A 17,450-nucleotide genomic window follows, 5' to 3' on the forward strand; every position below is an offset into this window, starting at 1 on the left:
TCACAGAGAGATTTGCCCCGTTGATAAATACTTTATCTTGAAATTAATATTAGGAATTGAATTTGTCTGATTAATTTTTTATAACAACTGCTATGAGAGACCAGTTTTGTATTAGCCACTGCTCCAAGTTATCTTGGCTGTGGAGTAGGAGGCGGGAGCACCAGTAGAATTAAGAAATGTACCTGACCTACCTCTACATTACCACACATTTATATTCATAAATAAACACACTTTCTCAGAAAGCACAGTATACTCTATTTTTTTCCAAAAGTGAGAATGTCAAAGTTTTGTCATATGCTGGCTCTTTCCTGCCCCACTAAACTCAAAATATGTAACAGCAAAAAAACCCAAACCCAAACCAAAACAAAACAAAAGGCAAGAAAACCCACATATGGTGAAACTAGAATAGAAATGTAATGTTTTAGTCATGACGCATGTACACAACAGGAGAGGCAATGATACAGTACTTCAATCTGCATTGTCTATATAAAACATTTATTTTTAAGCTCTATAATGATATTATAGAAATACATAGAATATTTTATTGAGTGTATTTTAGTGTACTCACTGTGAAAATAACACATTTAAGACAGGTATTCTTATGTCCAAACATTTTAAATATATGCACTTCTTTGCTTGCAGTATTATGTTACTTTGAAAAACAAAATATCAGTGTTTTATTCTTTGCTCCTTTCCAGAATCTTCTCATTCAGATTTTCCTGGGTCATCTAGGGTGCTCACTGCTGTGAGATATTTTATAAAAACCACGAAAAGTACGTAGACTTGTAGAATTCCTATATTTGCTTGCATTCATGTCTAGTGCACATTGCTTGCCTTTCAATTCTCCACGTGCCTTCTTCGTAAGTACAGTGACATATAGTGCATTCATCAGTTTTCACCTCCCGGCCTGCTGGAATGACAAGGGTTTCTGCAAAGCAGTTTGGGCCTAAAAGAAGGAAAGAGATCATTATGTGATACCAGTAGCAGACTGTAATCCAGCCTAGTGCAGTTTTGGCCGGAACACAGAAAAGCTAATACAAAGTGAGGAACACTGGGCACATTAAACAAACACAAGCATTGTGCACAAGGCACAAAAGCAGCAGAGAATGGTAGCATGTTGCCCTTCGAAGTGGTTGGATGTTTTTGGTACAGACCGTCCTGCCCTCCATGGGAAGGTGCAATAAAGCCTTTCTGTGAAACATGCAACTGTGACAGAGACCTGGACATACACTGACGGTGCAGATCAATACAGGTTTGAGCTACAGAAAATGACAGCTACTGATAATGCAACAGTGCTGCTGTAAGCTACTAGAGAGATGATTACAAATGTTATTAGCTTTTTCCCATTGGAAACAAGTGCTTTAGTTTGTGTAGTAATCAAAGTATCAGATTAGTTTATTTTCCATTTTGTGAGAATATAGTCATCTTCCAACAGAGTGGAATAGCTCCAACCTCTTCTCAATGAAGACACTTTTCATGTATAAAAGAAATATTCAATTTTATGTAAGTCACCTACAAACACCTATTTTCATAGTACACTGAAATAACTTCATTTCCAAGGATGAGGCAGGAGAAAAATCCACCAGCGCAATCTTCACAAGACAAATCTGATCCATTTCAACAGACATCCTCAAATCTCTCTCCTGCAGAAAGCTGCAACGGATGCATTTTCTGTATTTCTGTTAAAAAAGAAGTCTATTTCTGCCTTGAAAACCCACACGCACTTGTAGAGCAGCACTAAACCCTCCAACCATCTGTCTAAACACTCTCATGTCCTCAGTGGAACCTGGCCCTTCCACTCAATAAGCACACACAGCAGCTGCTCAAGCAGAGCCTCGCCACTCAACAGCAATTCAGTACCACTGTCCATCAGGGCAGGATGTGTAGCAGGGGCCAGCATACACTGATGAAATTCTTAAAGGCTATGGGCGTGCAAAACACTTACTGACTGCCAACCTGCGTGACATACAAGTAAATATATCCCATATGGGCTCAGTCTTCCCTTGCTGGGGGTCTATTCTTAAGACCTATGTCAAAGAGCATGACTACTACTTCTACAGAAATGTATACTTCACATTTTAAAGCACAAACAAAATAGTTTTAATAAACACCCTGGGAATTAGAAGCCAAATTGGCCATAATGAAGGCCTTTCCTCACTGAAGAGACACCCTCTAGAAGAGCCCTGCAAGACTTGCAGAAATTTTCTTCCCCAAGTTGCATCCATTAATACCCTGAATATTTAAGCCCATACTTTGTTTTCACAGGAGCACAGCATCCTAGAATCAATAAGGTTGGAAAAGACCTCTAAAGTCGTTGAATTCAACTGTTGACCCAGCACCACCATGTTCTCCACTAAACTATGTCCTCAAGTGCCACATTCACGTGCCTTTTGAGCACTTCCAGGGATAGTGATTCCACCGTTTCCCTGGGCAGCCTATTCCAATTTTAGGATTGACTGTTGACAATTATCTCTAACATGTGGCTTCTTGCACAGTTTTGGGTGGCTTCTTGCCCATTCAAGGCTTAAGATGCAGAATGGATAGTAAAATACAGCATATCTCATGTAAAATCGACTGCTTTACTATCCTAATGTTACTGTGATACTTCTGTGTTTTCAGTCGCCTCAGTCAGTTCCATGCAAAGTAATCTTGGGCTGGACAACACAGGAAGAAGGACTTTTGGGTGGAAGCTATGCTCCTGGGTCCCACTGTACACTGGGAGATGCCCCAGTTTTCAGCCAAGATAAGGCAGTGTTAACTATGCTGTCCTCAGTGGAACTTTGTTTAAAATACTTGAATGCTAATCTATATAATTCTGTTTCAGTGAAATATAGTATTCTTCTTACACCTTAAAAAAGTTTCATCCCAAGATAAGTTCATCTACTCTTTTGCATGTTTTGCATGCTGGCCTGTAATGGCCCTATGAATTACAAAGCTATATGATATAAAGAGTTAAAAAAGTTAAAATACTAAAAGCAGAATCTACTTTCCATGGAGAATTTGTACGAAACCTGCAAGACCACTTGAAATTTAAACACTATGTAAAAGGCACCAGAGAAATAAAAGCAATGTCAATCCCTATGAAGGATTTATTTCATTCTGGAAAGGTAAATGTTACAGGCTATACTTGGTTATAAAAAACAACCAGGTAATGAAGTAAAAATGGTGCAAAACCCATAATATAACGCACTAGGATTTATAATGCAAATGCCTCCAGTCACAATTAGCAACACCTTAATGCCAGGTATGACGAGTCCTTCTTACATCAAAAAGTTATTAAATGTAAAGATACAAGTTACAGACCTCAACTGTTAAACTACATAATATGGGAGAAAGTCATTGGTTGGGTAAACCTACAGAAGAGCAATACCCATCTACTTGAGAAAGGGACCCAACAAAAATAAATGACAGCAACAAATGTTTTTTCAGCATCAAGAAACTTCTCTGTAGAAAATTGCCTATTTTCTGGTTCTGCATTTGCATCCATACTTACTGCAACTCCAAACCTTATAATGCTTAAACTGGCTATAGTCAACTGGCATCCTTGTCCTCGCCTTTTTCTTTGCAATATCACGTGCGCACAATATTGTGGTTAATGTTACAGAAAAGGTCATCAATAAAAAGGCTGAACTGACTGTATTACTGCAATATCATGCACATAAATGTCAGTATAATATAGTGTCCAAACACAGGGAAATAATTCCACAACTCTGCTTTTATAATTTCTCCAAAGCCTCTGACTTCTAGGGAAAAAAACCTCTGAGCTTCACCCAAAATTCTCATTCGATTTTCAAGCTGTATGAGCTAGTTCTGGCTCTTGATTTCCTGTGGCTGTCTCTACACCAAGCAGGCAATTCTCATCCCTATCCATTTCCTTTTCCTCTGAGGAGCAGTCACAGAACCCAGACTTACATGGCTGGACTGGTCCAAAGCAACCAGACTGCAGAGACGGGGTATATGTGGGACAGCAGCAGTGGGCCCTCGGTGCAGGGCTGCCCTAGCTGCACTTGAGCCCCCAGCAGCCCTTCCCTGGGGATCTTCTGCCAGGGACGGTAATGATGAAGCCTATAATGGTCCTCTGCCTGCCTAAAAGGACAGTGGGGAAACTGAGGAATTGAAGATTTTGAGCAGACAGTGGGAGGGTCACGAGATACGGCAGACACACAAAAACTGGTGTTGACAACTCAGGAGCGCCACTTCCTCAGTCTCAAACTTAGCAGAGGGAGGCAGAAGAACATTTCACAGAATCACAGAATATTCTGAGTTGGAAGGGACCCTCAAGGATGATCTTGTCAACCTCTTAAGTGATTGGCCTGTATAGGGATTGAAAACATGACCTTGGTGTTATTAGCACCATGCTCTAATAGACTGAGTTTCCTCCACATTCAGAGTGGCCAAGCTACCCTGAAGGCATGGCAGTTGCTGAAACTACTGCTTAATGCTGGGCAGTTTATATTGATTTGGCAAAAATGTCAGATTTCCATCAAAAGAGGTGAGCCATTTTTAAGTTTTTAAGTCTGCAAAATTACCTGACAGCACATGTAAAGCATTTCAAAGTAAACTGGGGCTGTTCCAATCCCAAAGCAGTGGTGGGCTTTCTTACTAGATGCTGCTGCTGCAGCTGCTGCAGGAGTAGTCTTCTTGGTCTATCTACAAAGGAGGCTGCCTGATTTCTAAACTCCTCTTGGCAACACCACTACTCCGCCCAACTTCAGCACCTGGTACTCGTTCAGTGAAGCACTGGCTGTATAGTATAAACCCCCTGGGCCCCATCCCCAACTGCATATACTTATATAGCTTTAAGGCAGTCAATGGTGCTGCACATCTTCACAGCAGATGAAGATCTTGCTATATCACTCTTAAATCTGGCAGAAAATTCAGTATGACATATTGTATCAATTCTGAGTGCAGCTTGAAATCAACCACGACATTGTTTGTTTTCCTGAAGTATACGGCTGGTGCTGTCAGACTCCACTTGAGCCATACCATGCTGGTATCAGCACAGATTTCTTTCCCAGGGTGAAGGCACAGTTGCTGCCACTGCAGTGATGTCTCAAAGCAACAAGTTCAGTACAAATCTTCAGTTCTCACACTGAGCACCCAACTGGCATGAAGCTCTTGGCTTCCACACATCTCAAACGGTGAATCCTAGCTTCCTAGAAATCCTAGAAACATTTATACTGGGATCTAAGAAACTAGGAAGGCAGATTTCAAGGTCAATTCATTGAGAGATTATAATGGGATCCTCATCTCTGAAACAGTAAAAAACTAAAGTTTTCAAAATATCAAAATGCTGCTATTGTTTTTTGGTTTTTTAAATCCTTACACTGGTCCTATGAAAAGTTTCCAATTACTTATGTTATGCTTCAGTGTTGACAAAGGCAACAATCTAATTAAAATGCAAATTTTGTTCTCTTAGAAGAAAACAGCTAATGCCAATTCTCAGGAGAGAATGCCCAAGCCAGTCACCTACAGAAGCAACAGCACCTGTAACCTTGACAACCTCGGAAGTGGCTCTCTGAAACTCCTCCTCCTATTCCTTTCCTTCCACAAAACCACACAGCACGAAGCTGTTCCTGTTTCCTCTTCTGCCTGTCCTTGCTTTTGTAAGGGCACATGTTCCGATCAGTTAAAAAATATGAGATACAGCAATTTTGTAAACCATGATTTAAGCTACTGTTTTCATCGTGTGTTAAAAAAAATTACAAAGAAATGGACAAAAAAATCTGTTCAACTGCAAGTTGATATGTTTGCCCAGAGTCAAGGCAGATTTTTGCCAATTAGAACTACAGTGACAACCTCTGTAATACAACACTTTGATGTGAGACTGCTTTGGGCTCTGGTTTGCACTGAAGTTCTTCACAGATGCCCTTTTAGCAGCTCCTTGCAGCAGGCAAACAGGCCACTTACTTCTAAGGTACCTGACAGCAGCCCCATCTACCCTAACAGTTTTCTAGTATGCATCACTGTGGTATTGGAGCACTTTATAAATTATATAACTTAGACATTTAGCTTACCCCCCTTTCTTAATTTAGATTTTTTTCAATTTGCATGGAGATATTTCCAGTGGTTACAACACGAAAGTTTACAACTGGAAGCCTTGAGAACCATGACATTATTCTAGAAGCAGCTGTGCTGCGTGAGATCAGACATCCACCTGCAGCAGCCAGGAAGTATATGGGGACAGAGCGAGTACACGTACCCAACTTCCAGCACTTTCTGAATCAGAGACTTCGTAAATGGCTCCTGCTTGCCAAGTTAATGGAGTTAATGGATGGAGTTAATTGATTTATGATTAATTTCTCCAACATCCTGCTGAACCCAGATAAACAGCATTTGATGGCAAGGAAGCCCACAGCTCTTGTGTGCAGGGTAGGACAGTTTTCTGTTGTTGTCCACCCACTACCTAAACTTGGTATTCCCAAATCTTCATAGTGGAAGAGGCAGTAACAACCATCCCCACCTTTATCATGCTGTTTGTGAGTTGACTGTCCTGTACCATGCTTCCTTTCCCTCCCATCACCTGCAGCTCAAGGAGGCCAGTTCTGCACCCTCTCTGTCCCTGCTACCTCCACAGACCTCTCCCAGTTCTGCTACCTCCTTTTGGGGCTGTGAGGACCAGACCTTGCACACCACACACAAGCTGTAGAAACAGTATGGACTTGTACAGTAGCACAGCAATACTCCCTGTTTTGTTTCTCATTTTTCTTCTACTTCCTGACATTTGCCTTTCTGTTGTGACCGCTGATGAAAAAGTTGACCTAATGCTTTCATGACTTATGAATTTTATACCAGATAGAAATCTTATAGAAACAAACATATCATTGCACTCAAGTAAAATCTGCTGCTGCCTTTCTGTGTTACAGAGAAGTTTTTCTTTTCAGAAATGCTACTTGACAGTCTTCCACATACAGCAAGAGCGTTTCTGTTGCTCAGTAATTTCAGGAACATGGTGGGGAAAGCAAAGCCTTCCCTTCCACCTCTCAGATCTTTCTTCTTTCCGATGTTTTGAGACTTCCTCCAGGATCTATTGTAGATGCCACAGAGACTAATGAAACACTGACTTGGAAGATGCAGAAGTAGATACCTGCTTTCAAGCTGTCTGCTGTTGCAGATGACCCAGTATGCCACAGTACAAAACCAAGGACTCTTCAGAAGTTACACCAGGGAGCTAAGTGCTGAACCACGGATAGATGTTGGCTGTGCGTATCTCCCAGCACACTGGGACATAAAGTCCTTGTCACCTGCTAAGATATTTGATATGGGTTTCAAAACGTGCTAACGCAGCATGATGAGACATTAAAATAAGGCTTTTGTGCCACACAGCACCGCAGCAGCAATATTTTTGAGACACGGGCATTATCTCCCTCATTCCTCTCAAATATAATCACTTTCTCCAGAGATGGTATCAGTACCTACTTTATCTCCTTCTGATCTCTAATCTCTTCTAAGGAGTCTGTATCTCCCTGGCTTGATTTTGTTTCACTCTCACATGGAGATATGTATATATATGTGTGTGTGTGTGTGTGTGTGTGTGTGTGTGTGTATACACACACATATATATACACACATTTATAAAAAATACATCTATCTCCCCTGAAACATCAGCACAGAAAATAAAGCACAAAAAGCAGCAGGCAAAAGTAGTCTGTGACCAGGATTACAGCACACTCTCATTCTTTCACAAAAATAAGTTCATCACCCCTGCTGCTGTCATGATTCTGACTTCTACCAATCCAGTGCAACCTTTTACTTGCCTAGGTACCTTTGGATGCTATTGAACAAAGTCCAAAAGAGAGTTTTCAATTACACAAGAAGGATTCAGGTAGACCCAATTTTAAATGCAATCTGAGACCCTGAAAAATCAAGTACTATTTTCATAGTTTATCAATGCTTTAAGATACTGGCAGCCAGAGAACGATGGCAGATACCCTACAGACTTCCAGTAAGAGAGGGGGGTGTGTGTGTGTGTGTGTGTGTATGTGTGTGTATATATATATATACATGACAAGGAGAAGAAAAACCCATTTTGTGATTCTTCCTAGCTGCTATGGGAAGTACAAAAAGGCAGTGTATGCAATGTGCAACCTTTCATCAAAGCATCATTTTTTTTTCATGCTAGACAGAGCTTTGGTGCTTTTAAGAATAATAAAACCTCTCCCTCTAGTAGCATCACACTTTGTTAGTTGCACAGCTAACGGATAGATTGGAAGAAACAATTAAATCTAATTAATTTTGCCACCTAATTTAGAAGGACGTGTATAGCAGCATCTGCTGTGAGTGGACAGACAGAAGAAAGCCCAGTAAATATCTCCTGTAACTAAATGGGGTGATCATGTCATCAGTGGCACTGCTATGACAAAGGGGGTATCAAAACTCTGGCACTTGCTGTAGTCTCTGTGTGCGCGCACATGTGTGCATGTGCTTTAATACAGAAGATAAAATCAGCTATAAAATACTTAAGAGCTGGGTTTTAATATTGTGGTTATGAGACTCACGAGCCCTGTTTACGATCACGTTCTGTTGTTTTACTTTTACAGCACCACTGACGAACACTTCGTTTTGGTCCCAGTCCTAGAAATTGGAGTAGTGTCCAAAAAGTCCCACAGAACATGAAACAAAGCCACCACAGCCCCTGGACTGATCTTTTTCACCACTGCTTCTTATCAGTTCTGATTCTTCATTGACTTTCACTTTGAGGTGATGTTAGTATCCCTGGAATGACAATGCCAAATGCTACCAAAAACAGGGCTGCACAGTTTTGCACAGATAGAAATGGTTTACAGGAAGGGAACAGTCCATAATCCTACCACTGCTGCTGTCTCCTTAGTTTTTCAGGTGTATTCAGAGAGCAGAAATTAGGTATCTGCTGTTTGTGTACTGAACAAAAAGAAGCAGAGAAACACTGAACATTGCACAATCCAATACTGCAAACAGAAAGCCTTGGAGCATAAAAGTACCCAATTAAAACATGAGGCTTCAGTGCCATAAAAATAAACTACATCAAACAACTTCCTTTATTGGAGAAAATACAGAAAGACTCGAGTAGGCTACTTAAAATGATTTTCAAAGGTCCTACAACTTGTAAGGGACATTGCATTCCATCCAGAAATGGTACCAATTAGACATGAGCTGAACACTGTGTGTATCTTACAGAAAATTATATAAACACTTAGAAGCCAGCAACCCGTGCATCGATTTTGTGCTCAGCTTGCTTGCAGATCAGTCACCACCCAGATAATTAGGAAATTAGAGACACTGAGCTTGAATACATTGGGAAAAATCATGTCAGATGCCTCAGATAACACAGAATCACAGAATTGTTTAGGTTGGAAAAGACCTCTAAAATCATGAAGTCTATATGTTAACCCAGCATTGTCAAGTTCACTGTTAAATCTGTGTCCCTCAGTGTCACATCCACGCACCTACTGAACACTGTCAGGCATGGTGACTCTACCACTTCCCTGGGCAGTCTGTTCCAATGCCTGACCACCCTTCTAATGAAGAAATTTTTCCTAATATCCAATCTAAATCTCCCCTGACAAAACTTGAGGCCATTTCCTCTCATTCTGTCGCTTGTTACTTGGGAGAAGAGTCCAACTTGCACTTGGCTACAACCTCCTTTCTGTTAGAGAGCAGTAAGGTCTCCCCTGAGACTCCTTTTCTCCAGGCTAAACAACCCCAGCTCCTTCAGCTGCACTTGATACCCCTGTCAAGGTCGCCAATAAAGATACCGAACAGGACTGGCCCCTGAGCCATGGGGAACACCACAGGTGACCAGCCACCAATTGTATGTAACTCCATTCACCATCATTCTCTGTGTCCAGCCATCCAGCTTATTTTTTTACTGAGCAAAGAGTGCACTGGTCCAAGCCATCAGTACCCCATTTCTCCAGGACAGTGCTGTGGAAGAAACAGAAATCTTCAAGGGCTGAAGCTCCTCACCCTGCTTACCACTGGCCCTGCCTGCTGGGAGCACGTTTTCATCGATGTTATGCTTACAGAAAGCTGCCTACCTGTGCTCCCCCCAGCTCTCTTTCTGCTCCCCCCTGCACTGTCCAGGTTAGACAGTGAACCAGTCTGGGCTAAAGCCAGCCTGGAAGAGAGGTCTGGGACGTGACCTGTGGTGTAGCATCCTGCAGAGATGCTCGCAGTGGAGCAGAGCCCAGGGACTACTTGGGAGTCACAATACACAACAAAAGCATTGGCTACTTGGAAATTACCTCTGAAACCCAGAGAGGGCAGTCACATCTAAGAAAACAAACCAAATCGTCGCTTAATTTTCCCTCTGTTACAGAAACTGCAGAAGCATTGCCAGGCACTGTGAGGACTGGCAACAGTGATGGGACATTGTGTGGGCTGCAGCAGGGGAAGATGCCTGTCTGCCCCAGCACTGGAAGCATGGGAGCTTAAAGCCTTGCTGTTGAGGTTAACGGGGCTAATCCTTCCCTTTATCAAGCTGTTTATTAATCCCAGTCACCCTGCTGGGTTTGGCAGGGTTACTGGGAGCCTGGTGAAAGACCTGCTCAGTACTAAGACATCTTCTTTGCATTGGGAAACATCGGCTTACTCTTCAGACTAAGCCAGGCGCGTGAAATGCCTTTGTCGAAAGATCCTCAACAAGTTATCCTAAAAACTGTTAAGCAAATTTAAACAGACTCTGCTCTTCCACAAGCACATGCTACAGGCCGGTAATTTAATGCCTCAGAGCTTTGCTGCAAACACTATAACTAAAAGCATATTTTAATTAGCAAAAACACTGTACACTGGTGGGCTGTAGCGTCTATCATGCAGCAGGATTTTATATGTCCTGAAACACAGACTAAATGCAGGATAAATGCATGAAGGAAAAGATTTAGAGAATTATTTTTGGAAAATCCCTAAAAACTTCAACTAAATCAAAAGCTAAACTGGTATCAAAGTACAGTATAATGCTGCTTTAGCAAAGAAGTGAATCTAAATCAGTATATTTTTCCAGTCACTATAAAACATTGGGTAGTGAGAATATGGTATGTGAGGATGGACAGTGGCTACCTACTACTACAAGAAATCATTCCATCAAACCAATGAAACACTACTAGTCAAGCATCAGCAATTTTTTCACCCCATTTTAGAATAAATACACTGAATACAGTTAAACTAGGGGTTATCTTTCTTATTGAGTACGACTTATACCAAAATTCTGAATGTAGCACCATTCAAGCCCAGACAGACTGTTACAGCAGATAGTGACAACTCTCCCAATTAAACAGTCCTCTTGCTTATGAGGGCTTGGTTTGTCTTTTTTGTTGTTATTTTGGAGTTTGTGTCATCATTACTGATCCTTTGGGGTTTTTTTGTTTGTTTTAGTTATGATTTTAGGTGCTTGCCTACTCAGACAGATTTCTAGCCCCTATTCACTAGAGTTGGTTTGCTCTGGTTGTAATTGTACAGATGTACCTAACATGTCTCTCTAGGTAATCTGCTGCTGAAGTGATACGCACCAACCTAGAAAAAGGCATCCTCACAGAAGGAGCCGCATTTTGGGGTCTCAGGCACCTGTGTAACCCTCTCATACAGACAAGCTGTGAGCAACATTGACAGCTGCGGAAAGGGGGAACAGAGATTAAGATTTTTAAAGGAAATCAAGTTTGTGCAGTAACAGAAAAAATAATGACATAATAAATGGTCCATCACATCTAAGCTGCTCAGCTTCGTACTTGAACACTTTGGTCCTGTGCCAGTTTCTGGACCATATCTGTGATTTTGTGCTCAGTTTATCCATTTCCTTTAAGTTACAAAAGGCAAGTACCTGGCCAAGATCAATCCCAGTGCAACTGTTATTTAAAACATTAAAAAAAAACCCTGTCCCACAAAGGACTTTCTTTAATGTATACTGAAAACCGATCATCTTCCTTCCCCCGTCTACCTTTCTTATTAAGAATGTTTCCAATAACCTTCTTCCTAAGACCAGAACAATGGTACTCTTTTCTTACAGGAATAGAAGTGACAGGGATCTGTGCCAAAGTATGAATTGTAATTTTCAGCATGTCATGCATCGTTTTAAAATACAATGAATTCTAACAACATCCTTTGCTGTGCATTGTTAGCTTCACTGACTGAAGTAAAAAGCTGTCCTTGTAAAAAAACAAGTGTAATGCATGGGAATCATAATGGAAAAACAAAGAACCTGTTTACTCACCAGTCTTAATGAATGATCACTATCTTCAGGTGTGAAAATTTACAAAATATACAGTTATAATTGCTGGTTGTTTTAATGTGGTTCTATTATATGTGAATATACCTGTAAAGAACTGAGTTAACTTTTCCTGAGAAAAAACTCCTTATCAGCTTTAAGACGCACCTAAGTTACTCCACAACAGAGAAAAATCACTGTATTTTTATGAGCAAAAGAGAGGTTATGCTTTGCCCTCCATGCTGCTCAATCAGTAATTCTACCTTTTTATCCCCTTTAATGATTTTCCCCTGGTGGTTATGAAAGACAGCCCTGAGACAGCTTGCTTTAGAGAAACTGTATTTTGTACCTATGGAGAAAGCCAAAGAGAAAATAATAGAAAAATGTCGCTGTGAGAGCACGCTCTTCTTGGCCCTGGTACCCTAAGCAGGGTACCCTGAGGAACCCTGTTCCCATGGCTGGCCAGGATGTGACCTTGGAAATGTTTGGCATTGGCCCCTGCTGCAGCACACTCCTCCTGGACAGATACAGTCCTGGGCATAGGACCCAACCCTGACACCTGAAAACAAGGGATCTGGTCCAAGCCAGCCATCTGCGGATCCCATGTAAAGGAGGGAAAGGAAGAGGCACCTCTGGTGCCTTGTACATCCTGCAGACAGATGCTGCCACAGTGGCTCACTAGTCTGGTCTGCAGGCTGCTCCCTTCACCAGCACACAGGCACCCTCCTCACGTTTCAACCCCATTTCTGACGTTGCCTCATAGTATCATTTTCTTACCTTATCAGGGTCTTGTGCAGAAATAAAGACTGAGATGGTAAAACAATACAGCCATTTAGACCAAAGAAATACTCAGGACAGGAAGGGGTGCATCAAATAATAGTCATTATTCTGTTGATCAGAAACTGTCAACAAGTCAGGGCGGCAAATTTGAGACACCATTCCTGAGGAGACTTCACATACTTCAGTTAGGACCATGTCTAAATCCAGCTGTTTAGAAATGAACCAGGTACTATGTAATCTAAATATATTAAGTTGCAACCTGAAAATCCATCACTATCAGAAGTTAATTTCCTCTTGCTTCTGTTTGCATCACCCTCGCACAATTTATGAATCAAAAACTGGTCAAGAGAGATGCTTTGGAGTAGGAAGAGTGGGAAACCAGAAGATGGAAGGGTGATTCATTGCGAAGGAAAAAGAGTAGGAAGCCACTGGTGTTAGAAGAAATGAAGTTAGTGGGATTTCAAGCAAGAAAGAAAAAGGCAGGCAATCAGGCAAGGTGGCTGGCAAAATTAACTTGAGGAATCCTTTCTGTGGAGATGGAAAGGCAGGTGAGAGACATGAATCTTCATTCAATGCAAAGATTGCCTCTCTGAGTTATACAAATTCTTTCATCCAAGAAAACTGCAGCAGCATAGAAATTTCATGTCACTCACAGGGGCAGACATAAAGGATACACACTACCAAAATAAATTTTCCACATAATATCGCTCAACTTCTTCACTTTTGGTGTCTGAATCAGCATTTATTTTCCCATGTGCTGCAGAGCAAAGACCACCATTTGATAGCACTGTGTGCTTCTCCCATAATGTTATTAGTGCTCGTGCTTTCGTCCCATTACACAGGCGTGTGAAACTGGGCAGAGCACAGCAAAGAGCACAACCTGCTTAGAGCAGCCAGATCTGCAGGTACATAGATGTATGTTGGCTGGGCCAGGGTCTAGTGAAAAAAAAAGTTAAGTAAGGATGACAAGCTGAATGTTCCCTTCAACATTCTCATTGCAATTTGGCAAGAAGTATCAATGGATATAGTCTGCCTATTTAGTCACCAACCCTAATGACACAGGGTGGGCTGTTTTGGCTAGGAAGATTCCACAGTTCATCCCAGTCAGATGGCAGGATACAAAAACCACCAGGGCTCATGCAGAGACCTCTGTTTTTAGCCAATGCAAACTCACAATCTAAGCAGCCAAAATCTGTATAATGGCTGCATCTAAGAAGGAAGAGACAGGATATTCCGTTTCAGGAGCTGAACTATTTAAATGTCCTACCACTAAGCCAAAGCACTAAGCATGTGAGGAGGCAAGGCACTACCATCACTGAAGTTCCTGTTCACAGGAGCAGCCATCAAGCTCCTGCAGAGATGCATGGGGAAAAGTAAGAAATCAGATTGGGCCTTTAATTAAATTAATAGTCCAGAAAACTCTGTCCTGAAAAAAGTCAAACTGGCCTCCAGAAATGGCCCCAAGATGGTGAAGGTGGCACTGGGAAACTGGGCTGCTTCCTGGAACTTTCTTATCCTTTTTTTTTGCCCAACACAGACCTCTGGAGCAGTTACTGGGGCATGAAAACTAGTCTTTGTATTTACAGTAATAGAATTATTGTAAACCTACTCTTAAATATTTCCACATATTATATGCTTGTGCTTGTAAAATTATCTCCAAAGGCAATTATTATGGAAATAAAAATTCTGGGGAAAAACAGCTGGTGCTTTTATGTTTATCTGAAAGCTATGTTTGTTTTTTCCTAGGCAAAACCAGAGCCTTATGAAATGGTAAATGATTCCCAGGACACTTTGAACTGATTTTCTTAAAACTCAAATTACTACACTAGAAAAAGTGTAGTAAAATAATACAAAAGTGGCAAAACTAAAAATTAAATTATACTTTTGTAATGAAGTTATTACTCAAAAATGTCCTACAACCAACAATTAAACACTTGATGTATGATTACAGTGATACTATTCAATCTGTCTTTGGGGTATTCTTCTACTCTATGGTGATAAAAATGATCACTGCTCACCTGCCACATACATAGATAGCATAAGCATAAAGAAGATCTGGCAAGTTGGTGTTGAATGTAAGTTATTAGGTTAGTTATTAGTTATGTCCCTAGAAGACAAAACTAAATTAAATTGAGAAGCTCTTAATTACAGAGTAAATCAAAGTGTTGTAAAACATGGGACTCAGAGATGTGGAAAGGGGATGTTTCCTGCAGAACTGATGTCCTAGTAAAGGAGGAATATCAGCCCAAGAGGAAGAAACCACCAACTCCTCTAATTCTTTCCCTTTTACAAGGGGAGGTTTATTCCTGTCTTGTTCTGGGGCTTAATTTGCAAACACTCTCTTTGCACTTGATACCAGAACCATTAGTAGCACAATATGTACTTGCAAAGTCTACAACCACTAATGGATTAGTAATTTCTTTTCTCATTCTTTATTCCAAGTCTGTGTGTAATTTATGCACGTGCAATTCAAATCCTTGTATTAACATGCATAAAAATGGATTCTGTAAGGAATCTTTGTGGAACAAAAGCTTTGGATGAGTTTTTAAGAGAGGAGAGAGAACTGGTCAAGACAGGAGTTTTAAGTAGTCTCATTTCCGATAGTGAATGCACAAACACTGGAGGACAAAAGATCCAGTCCACAAACAGCAAACAGCTTAGGAGTCATATGGTATCTTCACTGATTTCCCTTCCTTCCTATTTGTACCTTTTCTTGTTTATTGCATTGTAAACTTTTGAGTGCTGAGGCTGTTTCTTGAAAATTTTTTTGCACAGGACCTTGCAAGTTAGAGCCCCAATGCTAATTTGGAGATTTATTACAATAATTATGATCAATATTTTTCTTTCTATAGAACCATATAGGGCTTTGCCTGACAGTCCAAATACTAAGTGTCAGTTACTTGACATCGCTACTAAACTATGAAGTAACAAACAGCATTGAACAGTAAGGAAAAGATAAACACAAATGAGTTCTCTCAAAGGTGTGTTAGAGATGAAGCAAACAGCATGAAGAGTTTTTAGGGCTGTAACATTAGTAATGCAAACAAACTCACACATGTTACAAGGTGGTTCTGCAGTGACAGAGTTGTGCAAGTATCTGTATCCCTCCAACACTAAAAAGACACTAAAAAGTAAGAGTGGCTGCCTTTCCAGTCTCTTCCCATCAGCCAGCGTCATTCCCTCCAGCAGGTCACCTGCTCCTCTCTGCACCTTCTCTACGTCCGCTGTAGCAGAGCCCAGGTCTGCATAGTGCTCATGTGTGATCGATGGGGAAAAATGGCATTTTCTATCTTGTTATCCTTCTTGACTATGGACAATAGTTTTGATTACAAGTAATACTTCACTGACTTTGTTGTCTGCTACCACATGTGGAGCTGAGGATTTCAGAGACCTCTCTCTGTGACCACTCCTGATCTGCAACCACTGCTTCCTGCTCTAGCACAGTGACATTGTCTACACTATTTACTCCTGTGTAGACAAGAGTAAATACTCTGTGTGTATCACCATACATGGAATTCCATTTTGCGAGCTAGTTTTGGAGATGTTTGCTACTGGCAGAGCATCTTGACTATCTGAGAGAGCTTCATACCATCCAAAATCGTGGAAATCAACTGCATACTCCCTGTTACAAGTTTAGTGATGAAGACGCTGACTCCTCCAGGAATCAACACAAGAACACTTTGGACCCCATGCTCCTTGCATTTTGTTTTATTGGAATTCTTTTCCATGAATATATCTAACCATTTTTCAAATCCATGCAAACTCTTAACAGCCAGAGGAAACTATGGGAATGCCTTCCAGAGTCACACCTTGCCATGTATGAAAAAGAACCTATGTCCCTTTGCTTGCTTTGAGCCTTCACTTAATAATTTCATTGGGCTAGACTGGTTATTTTAATGTAAGAGACACCAAAGCAGTTATTCAGAAGATGAACAGATGCAGTTCTCAATAATAAGGAACTTCCCCTTTTATGATGCCTTCCAGTCAAGGATTTCAAACAACACCTTGGGAACTACATGCTGTAGGATCAGCCAGGGGTTCACTTTCTTAAGCACAAGATCAGAAAATATTTTTAACACGTTTTCGCCCATATAATTTGAAAAAGGGAAAATCACCAAAGTCCTTCAGATGAAATTGCAGTACAGAGCTACTAGCCAATTTTTGAATATACTCTATCTAAAGTGTATGTAAGAAAGAATGTCCCCGGTATTATTATTTTACAGGCTAAAAAGGGATAATTTTATTTTTAAACTGCAATCACAAACACCACCTCCCCACCCCCCCCCAAAAAAAAACCAAACAAAAAAACCCCCAACCAAAACCCACAGTAGTTTTTAAGGGAAGTCTTGACCATAACACCATGAATAAGACCATGTCAATGCTTTAAAATAGACTAAAGCACTTTGGAATGGAAACTTTTATATAGAATTTGTATCATTCCAGGCAAATTACATCAAGGAATAACATACATCAAGGAGTCTCTTTCCTCACGCAT

General features: G+C 40.8%; 1 protein-coding gene across 5 annotated transcripts in view; it reads right to left on the minus strand.

Moving 5' to 3' along the window:
* Positions 1 to 459: 459 nt before the first annotated feature.
* VWC2 (von Willebrand factor C domain containing 2) overlaps positions 460 to 17,450 on the minus strand; it is a 55,239-nt gene continuing 38,248 nt past the window's right edge. For all 5 annotated transcript variants that reach the window (XM_027644022.1, XM_027644021.1, XM_027644024.1 and 2 more), the window contains exon 4: positions 460 to 946. In XM_027644022.1, the coding sequence (XP_027499823.1) occupies positions 795 to 946 (152 nt within the window). In that variant the 3' untranslated portion in view covers positions 460 to 794. The remainder of the gene's footprint in view (positions 947 to 17,450) is intronic.

Source organism: Corapipo altera, unplaced genomic scaffold (genome assembly GCF_003945725.1).
Source record: "Corapipo altera isolate COAL_440 unplaced genomic scaffold, ASM394572v1 24b, whole genome shotgun sequence".
Lineage (NCBI taxonomy): Eukaryota > Metazoa > Chordata > Aves > Passeriformes > Pipridae > Corapipo > Corapipo altera.